The sequence below is a fragment of the Girardinichthys multiradiatus genome, chromosome 20 (genome assembly GCF_021462225.1).
Source record: "Girardinichthys multiradiatus isolate DD_20200921_A chromosome 20, DD_fGirMul_XY1, whole genome shotgun sequence".
Classification (NCBI taxonomy): domain Eukaryota; kingdom Metazoa; phylum Chordata; class Actinopteri; order Cyprinodontiformes; family Goodeidae; genus Girardinichthys; species Girardinichthys multiradiatus.
Window position 1 is genome coordinate 32,868,210 of NC_061812.1, and position 17,681 is coordinate 32,885,890.

The 17,681-nt window shown below is 38.5% G+C and overlaps 1 protein-coding gene across 5 annotated transcripts in view; it reads right to left on the reverse strand.

The window, feature by feature from the left end:
• Positions 1–17,681, reverse strand: part of kif21b (kinesin family member 21B) — an 85,518-nt gene that overhangs the window by 53,607 nt on the left and 14,230 nt on the right. For all 5 annotated transcript variants that reach the window (XR_007035389.1, XM_047347371.1, XM_047347369.1 and 2 more), the window contains exons 2-3: positions 2,162–2,384; positions 712–894 (exon numbers count right to left, since the gene is read on the reverse strand). Coding sequence is in view for 4 of the 5 variants with exons in the window: in XM_047347371.1 (XP_047203327.1) it covers positions 712–894; positions 2,162–2,384 (406 nt within the window). In the remaining variant the exon portion in view is untranslated. The remainder of the gene's footprint in view (positions 1–711; positions 895–2,161; positions 2,385–17,681) is intronic.

Genomic DNA, 17,681 nt, shown 5'->3' on the forward strand with positions numbered 1-17,681 from the left:
AAGCTTGGACAGGATTATTATTTTCCTGTTTTATATTAATTTCTATTACAACCTGATCATTAAAGCAACCAGATCACACATATCCTAAACGTACAACAGAACCCTCCCTAATATGCCCTGAACATTTGCCATGCAGAAATCCCCCGAGGAAATGATTAGAAGCCATATATCTAATTTCTCCCACACAAGCATCCCACCCTCCCTCTGATTCCTCGCTCTTTTCTATATTCTGCTCCTCAGTGATGAGGAATAATGTCAGAGGTAATGGCAAACATTGATCAGGTCCCACAAAGCGCACACAGACATTCCAGCCCATCTATCTTCAGATTGTCACTTCCTGTTTGTGGATGAGGAGGCTGTTCCTGTTGCTTCCTTTATGTTGTCCCATCTGGTTAGTGTTAATATAGACCAACATCAGGCACACACCAACACATTTATTGATACAACACTGTTAAAATGTTAGATCCGGGCACAGCGCGTAGTGTAGCAGTAGAGCGCACAACCACATACAGAGGACTGAAGCCTCCGCTGTCCCTGGTTCACGCCCCTGACCCCAGATAACCTGTGCTTCATGTCTTCCTCCTCTCTCCACCCTATTTCTGTCGGCCTACTTTCAAAAAGTTACAAAAATAACCACTAGTGCTGCAAAAAAAATCTTTAAATAAATAAATAAAAAACAAAAGTTACATTAAATCTTTTCGTGTGTCTCACCTCCAAAAACTGGGCGCTGACTTTAAACTCGGGGGGCTGGGTGCCGGTCACCTGGGCACGCTCCCTCCTGCTCTGGATGCCTTTAAACAGATGGTGAACAGCCCGTGGAATGATGCCCTGGTCCTGCAGGCTTAGACTCACATCAAAACCGGTCCCCATGGTGTAGGTCTTCCCTGAGCCCGTCTGGAAGACATTTTTAGAATGAAAAAAGAAAATTAAAATCAACCTTACTATCCCAACACCTAAATCAGTTATCAAATCCATGTATGAACAGGCCATGGGAGCTTATTAAACCTCTATTAATTCAATGGTGATATCTATTTCATGTAGCAAAAACTGGTCACTCAATTCGGGCAGATTTCCACTGGTGGTCTAAACCTCAAAAATATAATTTTTTACAGATCAGTACACTAAGCTCTACTAGTCTTACAAAAACACACTTCGATGTGGAAGTTGTTTCTAAAGGAAGAGGACTCAAAGTCAGCTATTTTCAGTTTAGAGAGGTGTTTAAAAGTAAAAAAAACAAAATATGCAAGGAGCTATTTAGAAGAAAACACCAACTCAAACCAAGCAAACAGACAATCCTCATCACTGAGCACGTTTTAACTTTAGTACTTCTTTCTCATTGCACCATTAAATCACCCCATTTGTATCGATTTTATCTAGCTTAAATTTATTTTTGAATGAGCATGTGTACATTTAAGGACAGTGTTACTACTCTGCTATGCAGTTGTAATGTCTAAACCAAGTTTTGTTGTATAATCTGCAATCACAAACAAGGATTATCTATCTATCATGGTCAGAATATGTATGTAGTTCAATCAAGCTGTGCAAAACAGAAGGAGAGACTTTCAATAGATAACAGGAAAGCTAAACACAGAACAGCAAAGCTGCTCTGTTTTAGCCTTTTAAGCTTTCAGCCTCTGTCTGTCATGGAACATGACAGACAGAGACGCCAGCAGCGACAGCCTTTTGGATATCTTACAGTCAAACTAAGAATCTACATTTAGAAAATATACAGGCAGAATACTGTTTTAGTAATCCTAACTGCACCAAACGCTAATGAAGGTTTATTTAAAGTCAGTTTATAACATCAAATAAGTGATCAGTATGTCTTTGTCAAATAAGAAGGGCCAAAAAAAATATTTTGAATGCCATTCTTACATTTTTTTGTAGTTCTTAAAGAGAAGCCAGAAAATAGCTAAATATGCTTTTGGCAACAAATGTTGATCAGTGCATCTCTTGTGAAATCTGTTAGTTTTCATTATCTTTCTTTTTAGTTAAAGTCTCAAGCTGACATAATATTTTTGGGGCCACAGTACTTTCTTATGCTTTATGTCACCACAACAGTAACCAACATATGTTTTCTGCAGTTAACCTACAATGATATGTGAATGTATAGCAACTGTAGCATATTTAACTCTAACTCTACAAAGCTTTGTGCTCCCACCTGCCCATAAGCAAAGACAGTTGCGTTGTAGCCCTCGAAGCAGCCTTCGATGAGCTTGTACACACAAGTCTGATAGATGTGCTGCTGCTCTGAGTCTATATCAAACACAAAGTCGTATGTGAAGGCCTTGTCCTTTCCCAGGAGGACCTGCGGTTCTCCGGGTGTGACCAGCGTGCACACGTGGCAGCCCTCGATCTTCTCCTTGGCCATCTGAGGACGAATCCTAAAAAACAAGAAGACGATGTGAAAATGTAGTACCTTTACACAAGCTAAGCAAACAAACCACTGATGAATGAAGTGTTTTAATGTATCCCACAGATAAAACATAATAATGTGAAGCAGACAAGCTGTATAAAGGAAACTGTGGTTTAAGAGATCTAACCTTAGAAAAAAAAACATAAATATATACTTCAAGAGTGGACCAAATGATTAAGGGTTCCTTTAACATAAAGGTATTCACAAAAATAAAGACAGAATGAACATTTTTTAAACTTTTATTTGAAAATATGCACCGAACTGTACATTTAGCTAACGGTACAAATCTGACTGTTGATCTTCAGGTGTGTTTTACTTGCTGGCATGACTGAAATATGCAAATATCTGCAGTATTTTCCCCGGACATCCTAAAGACACAAATAAGCAGTAAATCATTTGCTGCAGATGAGAAGGGGGGCTGCCTGCTGGTATGTGATGATGTGTATGAACCCTTTCACCACCATTGTGGATACTTTTAATTACAAGTGGAGGTGATATAAACAGCAAAACAATCACCCATCAGCCTGTTCTTTCATTCTTGACATGTAATGTTGCATTATCTTCCATAACGGGATCGTTTCATTATGTCTTGCCTTATGCAGCCAAAAAGAGCGGCTTCCAAGCACCTCGTAGTCATGCAATGAGAATGCATCCAAAGTAGAAAATCCTCCACTGTGAAATGTGTGTGAACAACAGCTGTGGAAAAAACTATGGACCAAACTCTCTGCAGTTGAAAAATCTGTGGTAATCGTGTGGGAAAATGGCTCAAACTAGTTTGGTAGTTTGGCAGAGATACAGTACTGCCCAAAATCACTAGAATATTTATAAGTCAAAATCATTTACTTCAAAGTTAAATGGGTACCAAACCGCCTACTTTTATTGTTAATCAGGCTAGATCAAAATGAATTAAAAAAAAGTTAAAGGTCTGAGACATTTTATCAACATCCTCTAAATTCAGAAAAGATTTATACCTTTTTGCATTTTTACTATTTCTGATCAATAATCTATCATTGCTTCATCAATTTGATTAGGTTCCTATTTAAAACCTGTTGCTAGAAAGAAAATTGTTTTTGGTAGCAAGGTAAAAAATTCTGTTGATTTATTTTTATAAGATTGTACTATTCAGTTGACTAGTACAATCTTATAAAAATATTGACAACAGAATTAAGATAATTCATCATTCCTGGGGCAAACAATTGCTTGCAGATTTAGAGAAAAGCATTCATCCACAGTTAAGCATTGCTGGAAAGGCATAGTAAAATTTAACTCCATAGCCATTTTCAGTGTCTGGAGAATGAGTAATATCCATTTTTTGTTTCATGTTGTAGCAAAAGCTAAATGCTGTCTTTTCCAAATTGGGGATTATCTTGAGTACAACTTGCCTCAAAAGTCAAAATTCACATCTGGAAATCCGTCACACCCGCGTTGACCGCACTCCAAAATTGTCCCCCGCATGAAATTTTAGCATTTTAATGGAACCAGAAATGGGCATGGCCAAACGGCTCTACAGTGCCCCTAAACTGAGATAGGCCAAGAGATTTGAAATTTGGTACATCTCTTTGGTAGATCTGTGGTAAATCTCTCTAAATAATGAAAAAAGTCTTTTGGAGGTATGTTCTAAAACCAACAGGAAGTCGGCCATTATGTGGTCAAATTATGATATCATCAAAGCCACGCCCCTTGAGAACAGGAAGTCACATTTTCGCTTGGAAAAGTCCCTCTCTGACCCTCTTGAACCAATCAACTTGAAAGTGTGTCAGAAGACAGATAAGAACTTCGTCTGGAACACAGACACTGTACGCTGGAGGTTGTGGCCGGGTCATTGTGGCAAAGTGGGATGTCACGCCATGGCCATATGTCTGACTCTAATTTCCACATATATCATCTGATCTGCAACAAATTCAATATGTTCGATCATAGTCCAGCCCCCAAAAGAGATCTAGTGAAATATTTGGTGGGCATCGTCTAATTTGCGCCCCCTAGAAATTTGTTTTTTAAAACAGCCCCAAGCAATGCATTGACCGAGGATTTTGAACTTCGGTCCACATATGTAACTTCCCAGGACCTGCAAAAAGTCTCTTGGAGCCATGGTCCAAACCCCACAGGAAGTTGGTCATTTTGGATGAAAGCCACCATTTTCTCTCGTTTACACGTCATATCTGAGCGAACTACTCCTACAGCGTTTGACTTACAGAGTTCAAATTGATTCAGTATACTCTCAAGTCATTGGGGATCAAAAGTTATCAAATACTTTTGCTACATGAAAGCATGTGCGGGTGGCCAAGCCCCAAATTCTGACTTCTCGCCTAAAAGACGAAACTGTAATAACTTCAAGACATGAGCTCACAGCAGCACGAAACTTTGTGTCATCTCAGACCAGCACTGATCATATTTACCTGCTGATTTGCTGACGTCAGCTTAGCCCCGCCCACTTATGACAGGATGTCACCTGCTTCACTGATGGATGACCATGTCTGACTCAAGCACAGTGTGGTCACACAGAACAAGGTGATGTTGAACCCTTTTGGGAACAGTTACTGTTAGCTGGACTCTGTTGGCGTGGCAGCATGGCAAACTATTATATCTCACCATTTTCATACAATTGCCTCTAAATCACACATTCATGGTCCAATTTAGTCCAAACTGAATTTGGTTGATCTTTGTCAACCCCCAAACAACGCTATTGGATTACATTGGATTTTGGATCAATGGCATCCCCTAGGAACCACCACTTTATCTCCCTCATACATCATTGGATCCACTTCAAATCATCGTGGACGAATGCTGAACACATTGGCAGTGTCAACTGATGACATCACTTTAGCCCCAACTGACAAACAAATTACTGGTTTCTTAGCTGATTGACATGCCTTGCCAGTCTATAGAAGTTTCAAACTTTCTCTGATAAGAGATAATAATTTTAGATGACATTTTCAAAGCATGTCAGGAAGTCTCCATTAGTCCTTTGCTATTGAACTATATGAGCTGCCTGTTTAATGTAATTTACAACAACAATGCAGTGGCATAATTTTATTCGTGCAACTTTCACCTTCACTGCATTTTATGTGTGGCAGCAATTTTTGATAATGAACTTCCAACATCAAAAAGACCTCCAAGCAGGGATTATAACTTAAGGAGTGTTTTGTCTTTTCCCAAATTGGAACTTAAAAATTCCAACTTCCAAATAAAAATTATACCCATTCCTTCCTAAATTGGTAGCTTGTAAAATATAAAAGCAACGCAAAGGCACAGGGGGTAACCATCTGAAAAGTCCATACCATTCTGATCATCTATTGAAACATCTTATTATGTACATTGTAGCAGTTCTGTTACCTTGACATATTACTATCTTCACAGAGTGAAGGAGATGATTTCCAGCATCTGATTGAACAACTAATATAATTTCATACATGTTTAAGTTAAACACTAAACAATACAAATGGTGCGAGAAAATTAGGGAAGTTTATTCTGAATGCACCAGTAGACTCTGTGGAACTGTCTGTTCAGCTGTGGTCCTCCTTCACATGTGGGGCAAAAGTCAGCTGAATCAGAGTAAGCCTCTTGGACAAAATACTGCAACATCCTGATTTGGGCTTTTACATAATTAACACAATATAATTAAAATGAACAAGTAGATGAAATTACATCATTAGCATCCAGGAAAGACTGTAGTAAACACTAAAACAACAAAGTCGCTCTGTCTTATCCTTTTAAAGAATCAAATGCTGTCATGGTACTCGCTGAATAAGAAAATATTTGGAGTCTTTTGGAAATCTCACGGTTAAAGAAAGGGTCTACTTACTCCACAGTCAAAACAGGCAAGGACTGTCGTTAGTAATGCTAACTAAGCTGACCATGCTAATCATGCTACAAGATGGTAAAGACAGTATGAAACTACTATAGTATTTAGTCTGTTTTAAAATATTAGTGATACAATTAGTGATAAATTCTGTTTAACTGCAGAGCTGTTTAATGCCAACTGCTCTATATCTCGCGCAAACGGTCTAAAACTGTAAAAAAAAGGGTCCTGTAAATTGATTTCAATCATTTGAAACTTTAAAAGCAAATCATAGCTTTTTCCTCTTAGGGGTTAGGGTTACCTCTAACCCTAATATTTATATGGACAGAGCTGTTATTCATTGTTCTAGACTCTTATATAAAAAAAAGTAAACTGAAAACAAGTTTATGAGATATTATCTGATATACTGATTTTTTTTTTGTTGTTGTTGTTGTCAGAGCTTTAGAAAAATCAGTGCTCGGAAACTGGCCTCTTAACTTCTGATTGGTGCAACTCAACAACTAAGTAAATTGTTAAAAGAATATTTACTTTGATTCAGTGCAGAGAGGAGGCTTGGAGAAGTTCTGGCATCCCACAAAAAAAGAAAAGAAAATCCCTTATCTGTGCTAATTGAGGCCACTGTGCACTCTGAAAGTTGTGGGTTCGATTCCAGCTTTCTTCTACATGTCGATGTGGCCTTTGTCTACCGATCTGCGTATCGGTCCATGATTTGGTGAATGTTGCTCTAGTGTAAAGCACTTTGAGTGGTCAGTGTGACTGGAAAAGTGCTATATAAGTTCAGTCTGTTTACCGTTATCCTTAAATGATGAAACTGAGCAGAAATCTGAAATATCACTTGTCCTTGCTGTTCATTTAAAAATGAGATAAAGTGAATACTCAGGAGAAAAACCTGCATCTTAGTCTATGCGGAAAGACTCAGAAGTCATTATTACAGCCTTCGTTGTTCACTCCTCTCATTAGGACTGTGGGTTCTGTCGGGACTCCATCCTGACAGGTAGTTCACTGAAGTTAATTACTTTCCACTGACATCCCAGCTGTAAAAGAAATTACTAATGAGAGCAAAAATAAAGCAGTCACTGCCCAGGAACAGCTTTGAACTCACTGTCAAATGACGTCTATTTAAGTTTAGGAAGATTTGGATTTGCTTCACAGAACAAAAAAAGAAAGCCTTGTAGGCGAGAGAAAGCTGATTTACTGCAGTTAAAAAGAGACCCTCAATTACATGCTTCTGCATCAGTGCTGATTAAAAGAAGGAAAATAATGTCAGGGAAATTGTACTCTTCCCTAATTTACTTCACATTGAATAGAATGTCTGCAGGAATGCATTTGTAGGTTTAGGAGATACAGTAGAGGCATGGTGGGGCAAAGGGGAGATAACAAAGGTAATGAAGTAACTTTTACTAAAACACTTCATTTTAAAGGTCTACTGGATGCGTATAAAACTCCCCTTCCATACAAACACACTACAAGTACAACACACAAACAAACACATACTGTATAAAGCCACAGAGAGCTGGAGAAATCCCCAACAGCTGCCATAGGATGGGACTAAACTACAAAAACATCCACACAGGAACGTCTGCAAATTCTGTACAAAAAAACCTCAACAGTACTATCTTCAATTCACACATGGTTCCTCTCAAGCATGCATAAAGTACCACACCCACCACTGACACACACACTTAATCCTTTCACCACAAGTCTTTATGGTGCTCCAAAAACACACACCGGGGCATTTTTCTGGCCCTCTTTCAGGCACAGAGACATCTCTGAAGAGAGATTCTTCCGGCAGGGGATTAAATACATTTGAAAAGTGTGATTCAGAAGCCGTATGTGAACCCAGGCCAACTTTATTATAACGACAGGGAACATGAAAGCAGCTAAGACAGATGAGTTTCGTTTATTCATGGATGTGACCTTGAAACAGAGGTTAATGGATCTAAAAGCGCTGTTTAAGCCAATTATAAACATAAAGTGGATATGGCAAAAGAGAAGCGCACTGGCTTTACACAATAGACTTGAATGCAGCAGGATAGAGTGGGAATTAATTTATTTTCATGTTTATACTGAACTCTTTCTAAAGATGAATGAAATGACAAGAAAGAATGCTGAAAAGCAGAATATATCAGTAATTGTTTCTGGTACCACACTATGCAAAGGTATTCGTATCACCTCAATTTTTTCAGATTTTATCACATTACAACCACAAACGTCAATGTATTTTATTTGGAATATATGTGATAGACCAACAACGAAGGAAACTTATACATGGTTTCCATTTCTTTTAAATATAAAGACCTCAAAGGTGTAGCCTTTGTTTTAACTCTTTCTAAGGCAATAATCTGTAGATCCAAATTTCAATGCAATCACAATTTTCAAGTCTTTGACTAGGCCAGTCTAACGCACGAATATGCTTTGATCTAATCCCATTGTAACTGTATTTTCTTGGTCATAGCCTGGTACAAAAGCAAAAGAGGGAACTGTTGAAGACGATGTGCAGTGTTAGCTTTTCACCACACATAGCATTTTGCAGTTCAACAAGTTCAATTTTCATTCTCATCTGGTCAGAGCACCTTCTACCATGTTTTTGCTGTGTTCCTCACATGGATTGTTGCAAACACCAAACAAGACTTCAAATGGTTCAAATGGAACAACCACTGAGCCAGACACGGAGAACAAAAGACTGGTAAAAACTCTGAATCCCAGAACACACAGTTTTAACCCATCCTCCTGCACAGCTCCCAGGAAGGTGGAATCCATGTGACATCATAGATCTACAAAACTCTAAGCGCAGCAGCATCTCACTCTCTTTTACCCATGGCAATTAACTGGCCACATCAGAGAGACATGATCATGAATATCTGGACTTCTCTGGCTGCACCTTCGACCCAAAGTAAAACACGGCCTGCTGTTTGGGCACCCGGCGACTATATCTCAGGCGAAAACAAGACTAATCGCCTTAACCTTCCTCTCTGAGCTTCTGCAGAAAAACAATCTGAGCCAAAGATTTCCCAAGAAGTGACGGTGTCCCTGACAAAGCGGTGTTTCTCTACTGCCTGAAGCGTGCAGTCCAAGCAGAAGCTTCCCCTGCCAGCTCCTACTAAGAGCAGCCGCCGCAGCTTCTTTCTTCATCAACTACCACTCAACTTATCGCCCCATGGATCTCCTGTCCACCTTTTTTTATAAAAGTCAAAAAAGAAATTGTGTTTAAGCAGAGACAATTGGTTTAGGATTAAACTATTTAAATACTGTTATTTCATTGTGTTTTGCTTCATGGTGCTATACTATTTGCGTGCCAGAAGGCTACCTAGCCTTGATAATATAAATTTGTTTTGGGTTGTGTTTCTAAAGTTAAGATAAGCTTTATTTTAATGAGTGGTTCAAAGACTGATAGTCCAGTAATTTGTGCTTGCTTTGTTTTATGTATTTTCCATTCTCTTCTCAATAACTTGCATAAGATAAGTCAACAAAGTCCTTAAAATATGATTTCTATTAGTTAATAGAAATAATATATTATTTCTATTAATTATTACTAATTTTACCTCATTTCAAATTCTCAAAAAAACCTTGGTTCAGACACACAACATTCACACTGAACTGTGATATCACTGCATTTTTGTTGGTTATGGTTTATTGCTCTCTTTTCTTTTTAATTTTTTTTAGCTTCACTCATCCTTTTAATTTTTAGTAGTTTTGGGTAAATGTTAGTAGCCTAGTTAAGGAGTTTGTTAATTAAACTGTTTTTAACTTGAATTTGAATTATTTTGTTATTAAATTCTTATATTTTGGAGATCAGTTTTTTGTTTATTGTGTATATATGTGCCGGGCTTGCTGTTTGAGAACTCCAGAGCACGAACTCCCTCCTTTATCTATTGTTCTATAAAAACACACCTCACCAGGCAGGTATTCATAAAACAAAAACTGACAGACTGAGAGTTGTTTGGCAATTAACTCTAGATAATCAGGTGGTGCCCTGACTTGGTAATTTTGATCTAAATTACTAGTTTTGTTAATAGTTGCTTTTGGCACTTATGTTTTTCATAGCCAAGCTAAACCATTTGTTGCACAACAATATCCTCCATAAAGTGCAGTATTATGAAGTACATGAATAATTGTTGTCTTGCTGAGAGATTTTGCCTCCTGTGCTCTGACTCTCTGCAGCTCCTCCAGAGATTCCTTCTTGGCTACGCCTCTGGTCAATGCTGTCCTTGCTCATCCTATCAGCATAGGAGGACTGCCATGTTTTGATAGGTTTGAGCCATACTTGGATAATGGACTGAACAGAGCTTTGTAACCTTCCTTTAAACCTCTTGACAACTTTATTCCTGACCTCTCCACTTTGTTCCTTGGTCTTCAGTATGTTTTATGTTCACTAATGTTCTCTAACAAACCCCTGAAGCCTTCATAGATTAGCTGGATATATACAAAAATAACATATGCATAGGTAGACTATTTTTATGTCACTTCTGAAGGCCTTTTATTTAGGATTACCAGAAAGAACAGGTGGAGGACAAAAGAAGCAACAAAGTAGTTAATGATCTAATCTGAAATAGCTTCTTAGCTAAGATGTCTGTTATGTAGAGACACGACTGGTTGTTCCCTGGAGGTTGGTTGCCTTCTAGGCAAAACAAAGGTGATATGACTCAAAATTAACTACTGTTGGCAAAACACAATGCTGCAAACAATGCTCACTACCAGGGGTTGTACATAATGGATCATTCTGGTTATTATCTGTGAGCGCGAATGACTAAAAAGGCACACATACACATGCATGACAAGGAGATCCCATCAGATGGTCAATTGGATGAGGAAATAACAGCTTTCAATTATCAACTGGTACCCAGACTTACACAATGGCTTAGTTGGATGAGTGTTTAAGACAGCTGCGGCAACAAAAGAATAGATCCGCAGCATTGATCTCACATGTGCACCATCAATCAGATTCAGACCACAAAATCAATAAAACGCCTGATGCTGAAAAAAAAGAGATGGAGATGCAGACTTGGCTATAGATGCATCTACTTCAGATGTCCATCTGTTCTCATCTTTTGAGTTCTAAAGGTTCAAATCCCTAAGACGGGGGGTGAAAGGATCTTCAGAGATCCTAAAGGACAACTGCTATATCCGCCTTGAGTGCATCAAAGTTCAGTGATGCATGGCCTTAAAGTGAAGTTATCTAAAACATGAAGGAGGTAGCAGGCTTCTTTAGAAAACCCAGTCATGAAGACCTTTGTGACACTTTCAGCTTTTCTCATCAGACTCCTGCTTTTCAAAAGTAATGGGGTTCTTAGATTTACAGGAAAACTGAGATTGGAATGTGTCATAACTTAAAAACAACCAATGCTTTAGAAATCTGACATGTCAGCAAGAAAGATGCCACCAAACATCAGGACCGCACACATCTCCAAGAACAGAGAAGCATTTTTAATGTTGATTCAACAAAAAGGCTGAACATCCATTTGCATTCCAGAAAATAGGCCCGTCCAAATGGCAGGTCTGCTATACAAGCAGGACGTGGGGGTGTGGGGTGGGCGGCGGGGGGCAATAGAGCTAATACAGTCGGCCTGTGTGATCACTTCCAATAATGAGTTAGTGCCATTTTACCCTTTGTGTGTGTGTGCATGTGTGTTTGTGGGTGCTTGTGTGTCTTGGCGATATTATGTTCATGCTCAATCAACCTCCAGGATCAGGCGAGTGATAGCCACAGTTCATTTCCCTAATGTAAACACTTCAGTAAAGCCCCACACACACGCACACACACACACAGCGACAGTTAATAGTATTCACTGGAGCTGCGAGTGTTTCAGAGCTCCTTGTCTCTCCTCTGGCACAGAGCCAGCAGAGGAAGCTACTCTCCACTTGCATCTCCTTTTTTAAAGAAGATTAACATCTTCTCCTACTCAATCAATAACCCTATAAACAACTTATTTCAAGTTTTGTCTCTGCTACTTGTGATATTAACAGTATAATTAGTACACAGGAAAGTGTCTCATGTTTTGTGCTCTTGTCCATCCTCACATCTCACTCTGTTTTAAGCTAAGCTTCGGTTTACTGCCAATGAAAACTGCAGCACAAAGGCTTGAATAACTGAGGGAGTTAAAGGGCCTGTTCCACTTTCCTTTTCCTTCTGATAACAAGAGAGCCTCTCCAGTAGTTTGACTTTAGCTCTCTCCCTCGTTTCCTCACCCCCTGGCTCATTTTCTTTCTAATGATCAAATGCCTCCCCACTACTGAAGAAGTAAATTGAATTATGTTTGTCTGTTCCCCAACAACTGTTTAAAATACAAAACACCTCGTCCTCCCACTCCTCCGATCAAGCAGCACATTGAGAAAAGCTGTTGACAGATAACTCAATAGTCTGTTTGCCATCCAGGAAGTGTTAAAGCTCACAGGTGGAGGATAAAAGCAGCTGATCTGTCGGCACTGGAAACACACATAAGTATATTCAGAAATCCCACTTTAAACAACCAACTATCTCTAGGAAGGCCAGTATATTAGGATTGATTTTGTGTTTGTTAGTAAGGGTTATTAAAAGTAGAGTGCTGATCTAAGTCCTTCAAGATTCTCTGATCCATTTGCTTAAAAACTCGGAGGCCTCCAACGGTCTCTAGAACCTCCATGACAATCTAATGTAGTTAGATCAAAGCATATCTGGAAAACTTCACTTTCTTTCAACTCTGTACAGTCATGTGCCTGCCTCTTTCTGAGTGCAGTCAGAAAAAAACTTGTGCAACCACAATCCAAAGTCTGTGTTTTAATTAATCACTGACACTCTGACGCCCATGGTTGTTTTTCCCTGTATTATTGTTTTCGCTTTTTTCTCGCTTTTTTCTCTTCCCATCACTAAATGTGACACTGCAGCTTCTCTTACAATGGCTACAATTAAATACTTTTGTGCACGAACAGCCTTTAATTTTCTGTTTTTTTCAAAAGTGAATCAACAGGAAATGAGATGGAGAGAGGGGGAAGACACGAGGCAAACGTCAACGGGCCGGGAGTTGAACCCATGACAGCCACATCAAGGACCAAGGCCCCTGTACATGAGTCGCAGTCTTAACTCCTGCTCCAACGCCGTGCCCAAATTGAAATACTTTTAACTTGCAGTCTGACAATCTCTCCACGCAACCAGTCCATGCACAATTTGGAGGCGTGCACCCAAAGCAGCATCGGTTTGCAATGCACATGACAGCTGCAGCTTAAATAAATGTAAAACAAAACATAAGCCCTGATTTTTACTTTGGACCCAGATATTATAAAAAACACAAAAGTCAAATAAGTGCAATGTCACTTGCTATTGAAAAACCTAAGACAGAGGTGTTTACTTGTTTTCAATGAAAAACAATTGTCAGTAAGAAGTATTTATACAAATTTCTTAACGTGCAGACTTAAAATGCATTACATTAGTCATCTGATTAACATGTTGAGAACTGCAAACAACAACCTTGCTTGTAATTGAAGAATTAGATGGATTTAAAAAGCCAGCGTGAGGATAGGTTTGCTTGATGTGAATAACTGAGTGATCGGTACAGGGGAGCTTGTGATTACTAGTTTATCACAAGAACGATTTGCCCCTTTCAGATCATTAAGTATAAAAACCTCAAATGCCTAAAGCACTCTAGATAACGTCCACTGCAGCTGCTAAAACTAGTCAACTTATGATCTGACTCTTTTTTCCTAAGATAGTTTCAGGCAGAGTGCCCTTTTGTAGAAGCTCAGGTATTAGGTAACAATTCCCAAACAAACTGGGAGCCTAATGAGTCCAGACTATGAAGGAGCCATGGACTGTTGTAAGATTCCCACACTAGACCAAAAAGCTAAATTTGCCTTTCCTGTAAGCGAGCAAAATGTGTTACAGCCTTCCTTCAGCTCGTTGATTAGCAGTGTGCAGCAACCAGTTGGGGAGGGGATGTGCTGCTTTACTCTATGCTTCAAGCAGATGGAGAACACTTTGTCACTTTCTCTGGGATCTCAATGAAAATACTTTAAACTGTAGGAAAGGTATGGGGGAAAGTGTCAGTGGGTTTTGAAACCATTTATTTATTTATCTATTTAAGCAATTAATTTATAACAGATCAATAACAATTTGGCCTGTGACAAGTCAGTAGGTGTCTGCCCTTTGAGAATGAAATAAATCAGGGATGGTATGCTTTATAGAGAACAGCTCTATTAAGCATATATTTTTATGAAACGTGATGCAGGATGATAGTTTTAGTATTTTATTTTATATGAATTGTCATAATCTATTCCTAATAAAAACAACACATTTCTATTTAAAACATCCAAGCAGCTGCATATGAATAATCTTGCATCTTTAACGTTTAATGTTGAGACGGAGACGATTTGGACTGAATGTGTGCTCAATCCTCACTTTGAGGTTTCTTGCTATATGACCAAAAGGTCCCAGAACAATGTTCATATTCGCCTACCAAAGGTAGTAATAAGGTTCTGTTTCACAATTTTAGAGATTTAGATGACTTAAAAAAGAACATTTTTACTTTGAGCATTTCCATTAAATACTTTTAGAAAAAAATTAATACATTATTTGACCTTTTTAGAGTAACAACACTAACCGGCGTGCATATTATACCCTAAAAGGAATTATTTATTCCATGTTATTTTCACTACGACATTTGAAAGGTTTCAACATGATACAAGCTACGCGGAGATATGAAAGCCAGAGTCTAATGATCTTCCTAAGAAGTGTTGATGTGCTTTGAGGTGTTGTGCACTTAATTCCAGACCTGTCATCACTTGCTTGTGGCCAGCGTTCCAAACTGCATCAGGAGCCATCCCTGCTGCTTTGACTCCACCACAGCTTCGCCACATAGTGAGCTGCTTGGGTGTTGTCTCTACAGAAACACCACAGTCTTGGTTCCTATTTAACTCTTACAGTTCTTTGCTGTCAAATAATACAGAAGCATGGCACAGTCACTTGTTTACAAGTCGGTCATCCTTATATTAAAAGAAGCAATCATAAATGAAAGTGCTTTTTTAATAGCTAACGTACTCAAAAATGTGCAAGAAAATCACAGAAATTGCAGAAAAGGACAGTTAACCATAGTTACCGCACTAACTACACTGAAGGCTACCTCCATAAACACTAACAAACGAGCATTGAAAGTTGAAGTTACAGTCAAATAACATGAAATGCCATCCATAAGATTTTGAGAATATCTTCAGACAGAGATGCACTGATCAGCCCTTTTCTGGCTAATACAGATTTCTGGTTCCTTTGAGATCTGACCTGCGCGTTCAGACCGATTTTAGTTGTATTTATTTTAAAGACTGTTTATTTTAAAGAAAAGCTGTAATAAAACCTGAAAATAAAAAATTCATAAAACTGAAAAAAGTGCATGAGTCTTCTAGTTCCAGTGTTTAAATTTTGGTTTACTGGGCAGAAAAGGAGTTTCTTTTTTTTTCTGAGAGAGATTACCAAGCTCCACAGAGATTACATAAACTGAGCACAGAGTGTCCATCTGGTTCTGTTCAGTTGGCCTGTACCATACCCCCTGAATAGGGCTTTGTCATCAGACTTCAGAAAAGGATTACCTCAACTGACAGCCGTGTGCGATTGGCTCTGTCCACATGTAAAAAACACGGTGAATCATAAAATATCTGCATTTTCAGCAATGAGTTTGTCTTTGTGGCATCAGTATTATGAAACTTTTCACTAAAAAGCTAACATGAACCATTGTTGAAACTGAGAATCGTAACAATTTCCAAGTTATAAAAAAAGAGAGGAAAAATAGCCACCTGTCAAAACAAAAAATTTTTCCTAAATTGTCGGTGCGCTCTCTGACTTTACAAACCCAGCTGGGCTCTTATCTCTGTGCTGTGTGAGCACGTCAAACCCATGTCCCATGGCAACCAGAAAAAGATAACTTCATGCACATACTTTCAAAGAAGTTCACTTCTGTAAAGAGCAAAACACACCTACTTGAAAATTTAAAAAAATGCCTCCATGAACCTCTCTTTAGAGTAATGTCTTACAGAAACTTACTGTAACAGTCAGATCCTAAAATATTGACTGGAAACATAAACTTAAGTTGTAATTTTTGTGAGTCAGCTCACTTACTGCATGGGCTACATGGCTGTGGTTTTTCTGTGTGGCGTTTGCATGTTCTACCACTGTATAATGTGTGGCAAGGCTCCAGGGCAATTTAGTTACACATGGTCCAAAAATATACTCTCTTGAGCATTTAATTATTTTTTATTGTTTGCACTGGTAAACCTAATGTTTCAGGTATTTTGATCTGGATTTTATTTTCTTATTTACAGAACAACCTTTAATGCAACCACTTCCTTTAACGCTTGGGGAGACTGGGGCATATAACCTGGGGCAGTGGAGATGGATATAAAACGGATAACTGCACGGTTAATGTCAGTAACAGGAACGAGGAGGGGTCATTTTTACATACAAAATAATCTTTTTCTATTTTCTTGTTAATAGTTAGAGGATTTGTTCTATTCGTTGTGGAGGAAGGTTGGGGTTTCCCTCCAGGAACCACTACCCTCGATCAATCTCGGATAAGCAGACAATAATTGCTGGACTTTAAACATTACATTACATCACTTTTTAGGACCTGTTGCACAACATGAAGGATTTTGCAAATTCATAATTGTTACAACCCAAATAAAGACAAACATTTACCTTACATTCATTACAGATGTAATCAACAACATGACTACCTGTATGGAAATGATAAAAATGTGACAACTAAAATAAATCGGAGGTGGTGCACCACTTCAATTTAGCACAAAAGTTGGTTCTAGGGCCCTAGTCTGATTTCCTTTCACTGTCCAAAAATATCCAGTTAGGCCAAAAATTATTTACACCCCTGGCAGATTTAGATTTAAAGTTATTTTCATCCAACCAAGATGATTGTTTTAACAGGAAATGACACAAGCGTCTCCCAAAAGATGTAACATTGTACAAGGTGTATAATTTTTTTTTTTTAAAGATTGTTTTTATCCACAATTTAGTAAAAACCTTTTTGAAATCTTTTTTTAAAATTACTTACACCTTTCTCAATAATCAGTGGAAAAGCCTTTGTCGGCATTACAGCAGTTAAACCATTAGGGTTAGAGTTGGGTCAGCGTGCTGACCCATGTTTTCATGTTTCCACTAGTATTTTTAATGATTAATATTTTGTGATGAGCTCTAAGTCTTTATGGCTGAAAGTCCTCCTTGCCATCACCCTAATCTTTACCTCCCTCCACAGATGCATGCCAAGACTCTGTTTGGGCCACTCGAAAATGTTATTACTTCTAGTCAGAAGAAACATGTTGGTCAAATAATAATTTGGATTCCGTGCCGACTCTGCATTCCCCTGCGACAGACTGGCAAACAGCTCCAGGGTGTACCTCTTCTCTTGCCTTTATGCTGATTCAGCTGTCACCACCGCCACCTTGCCAGGTACAGAAAACTAATAATATTGCTAAGGTTCTGTTTAATGTTGGTGGAAA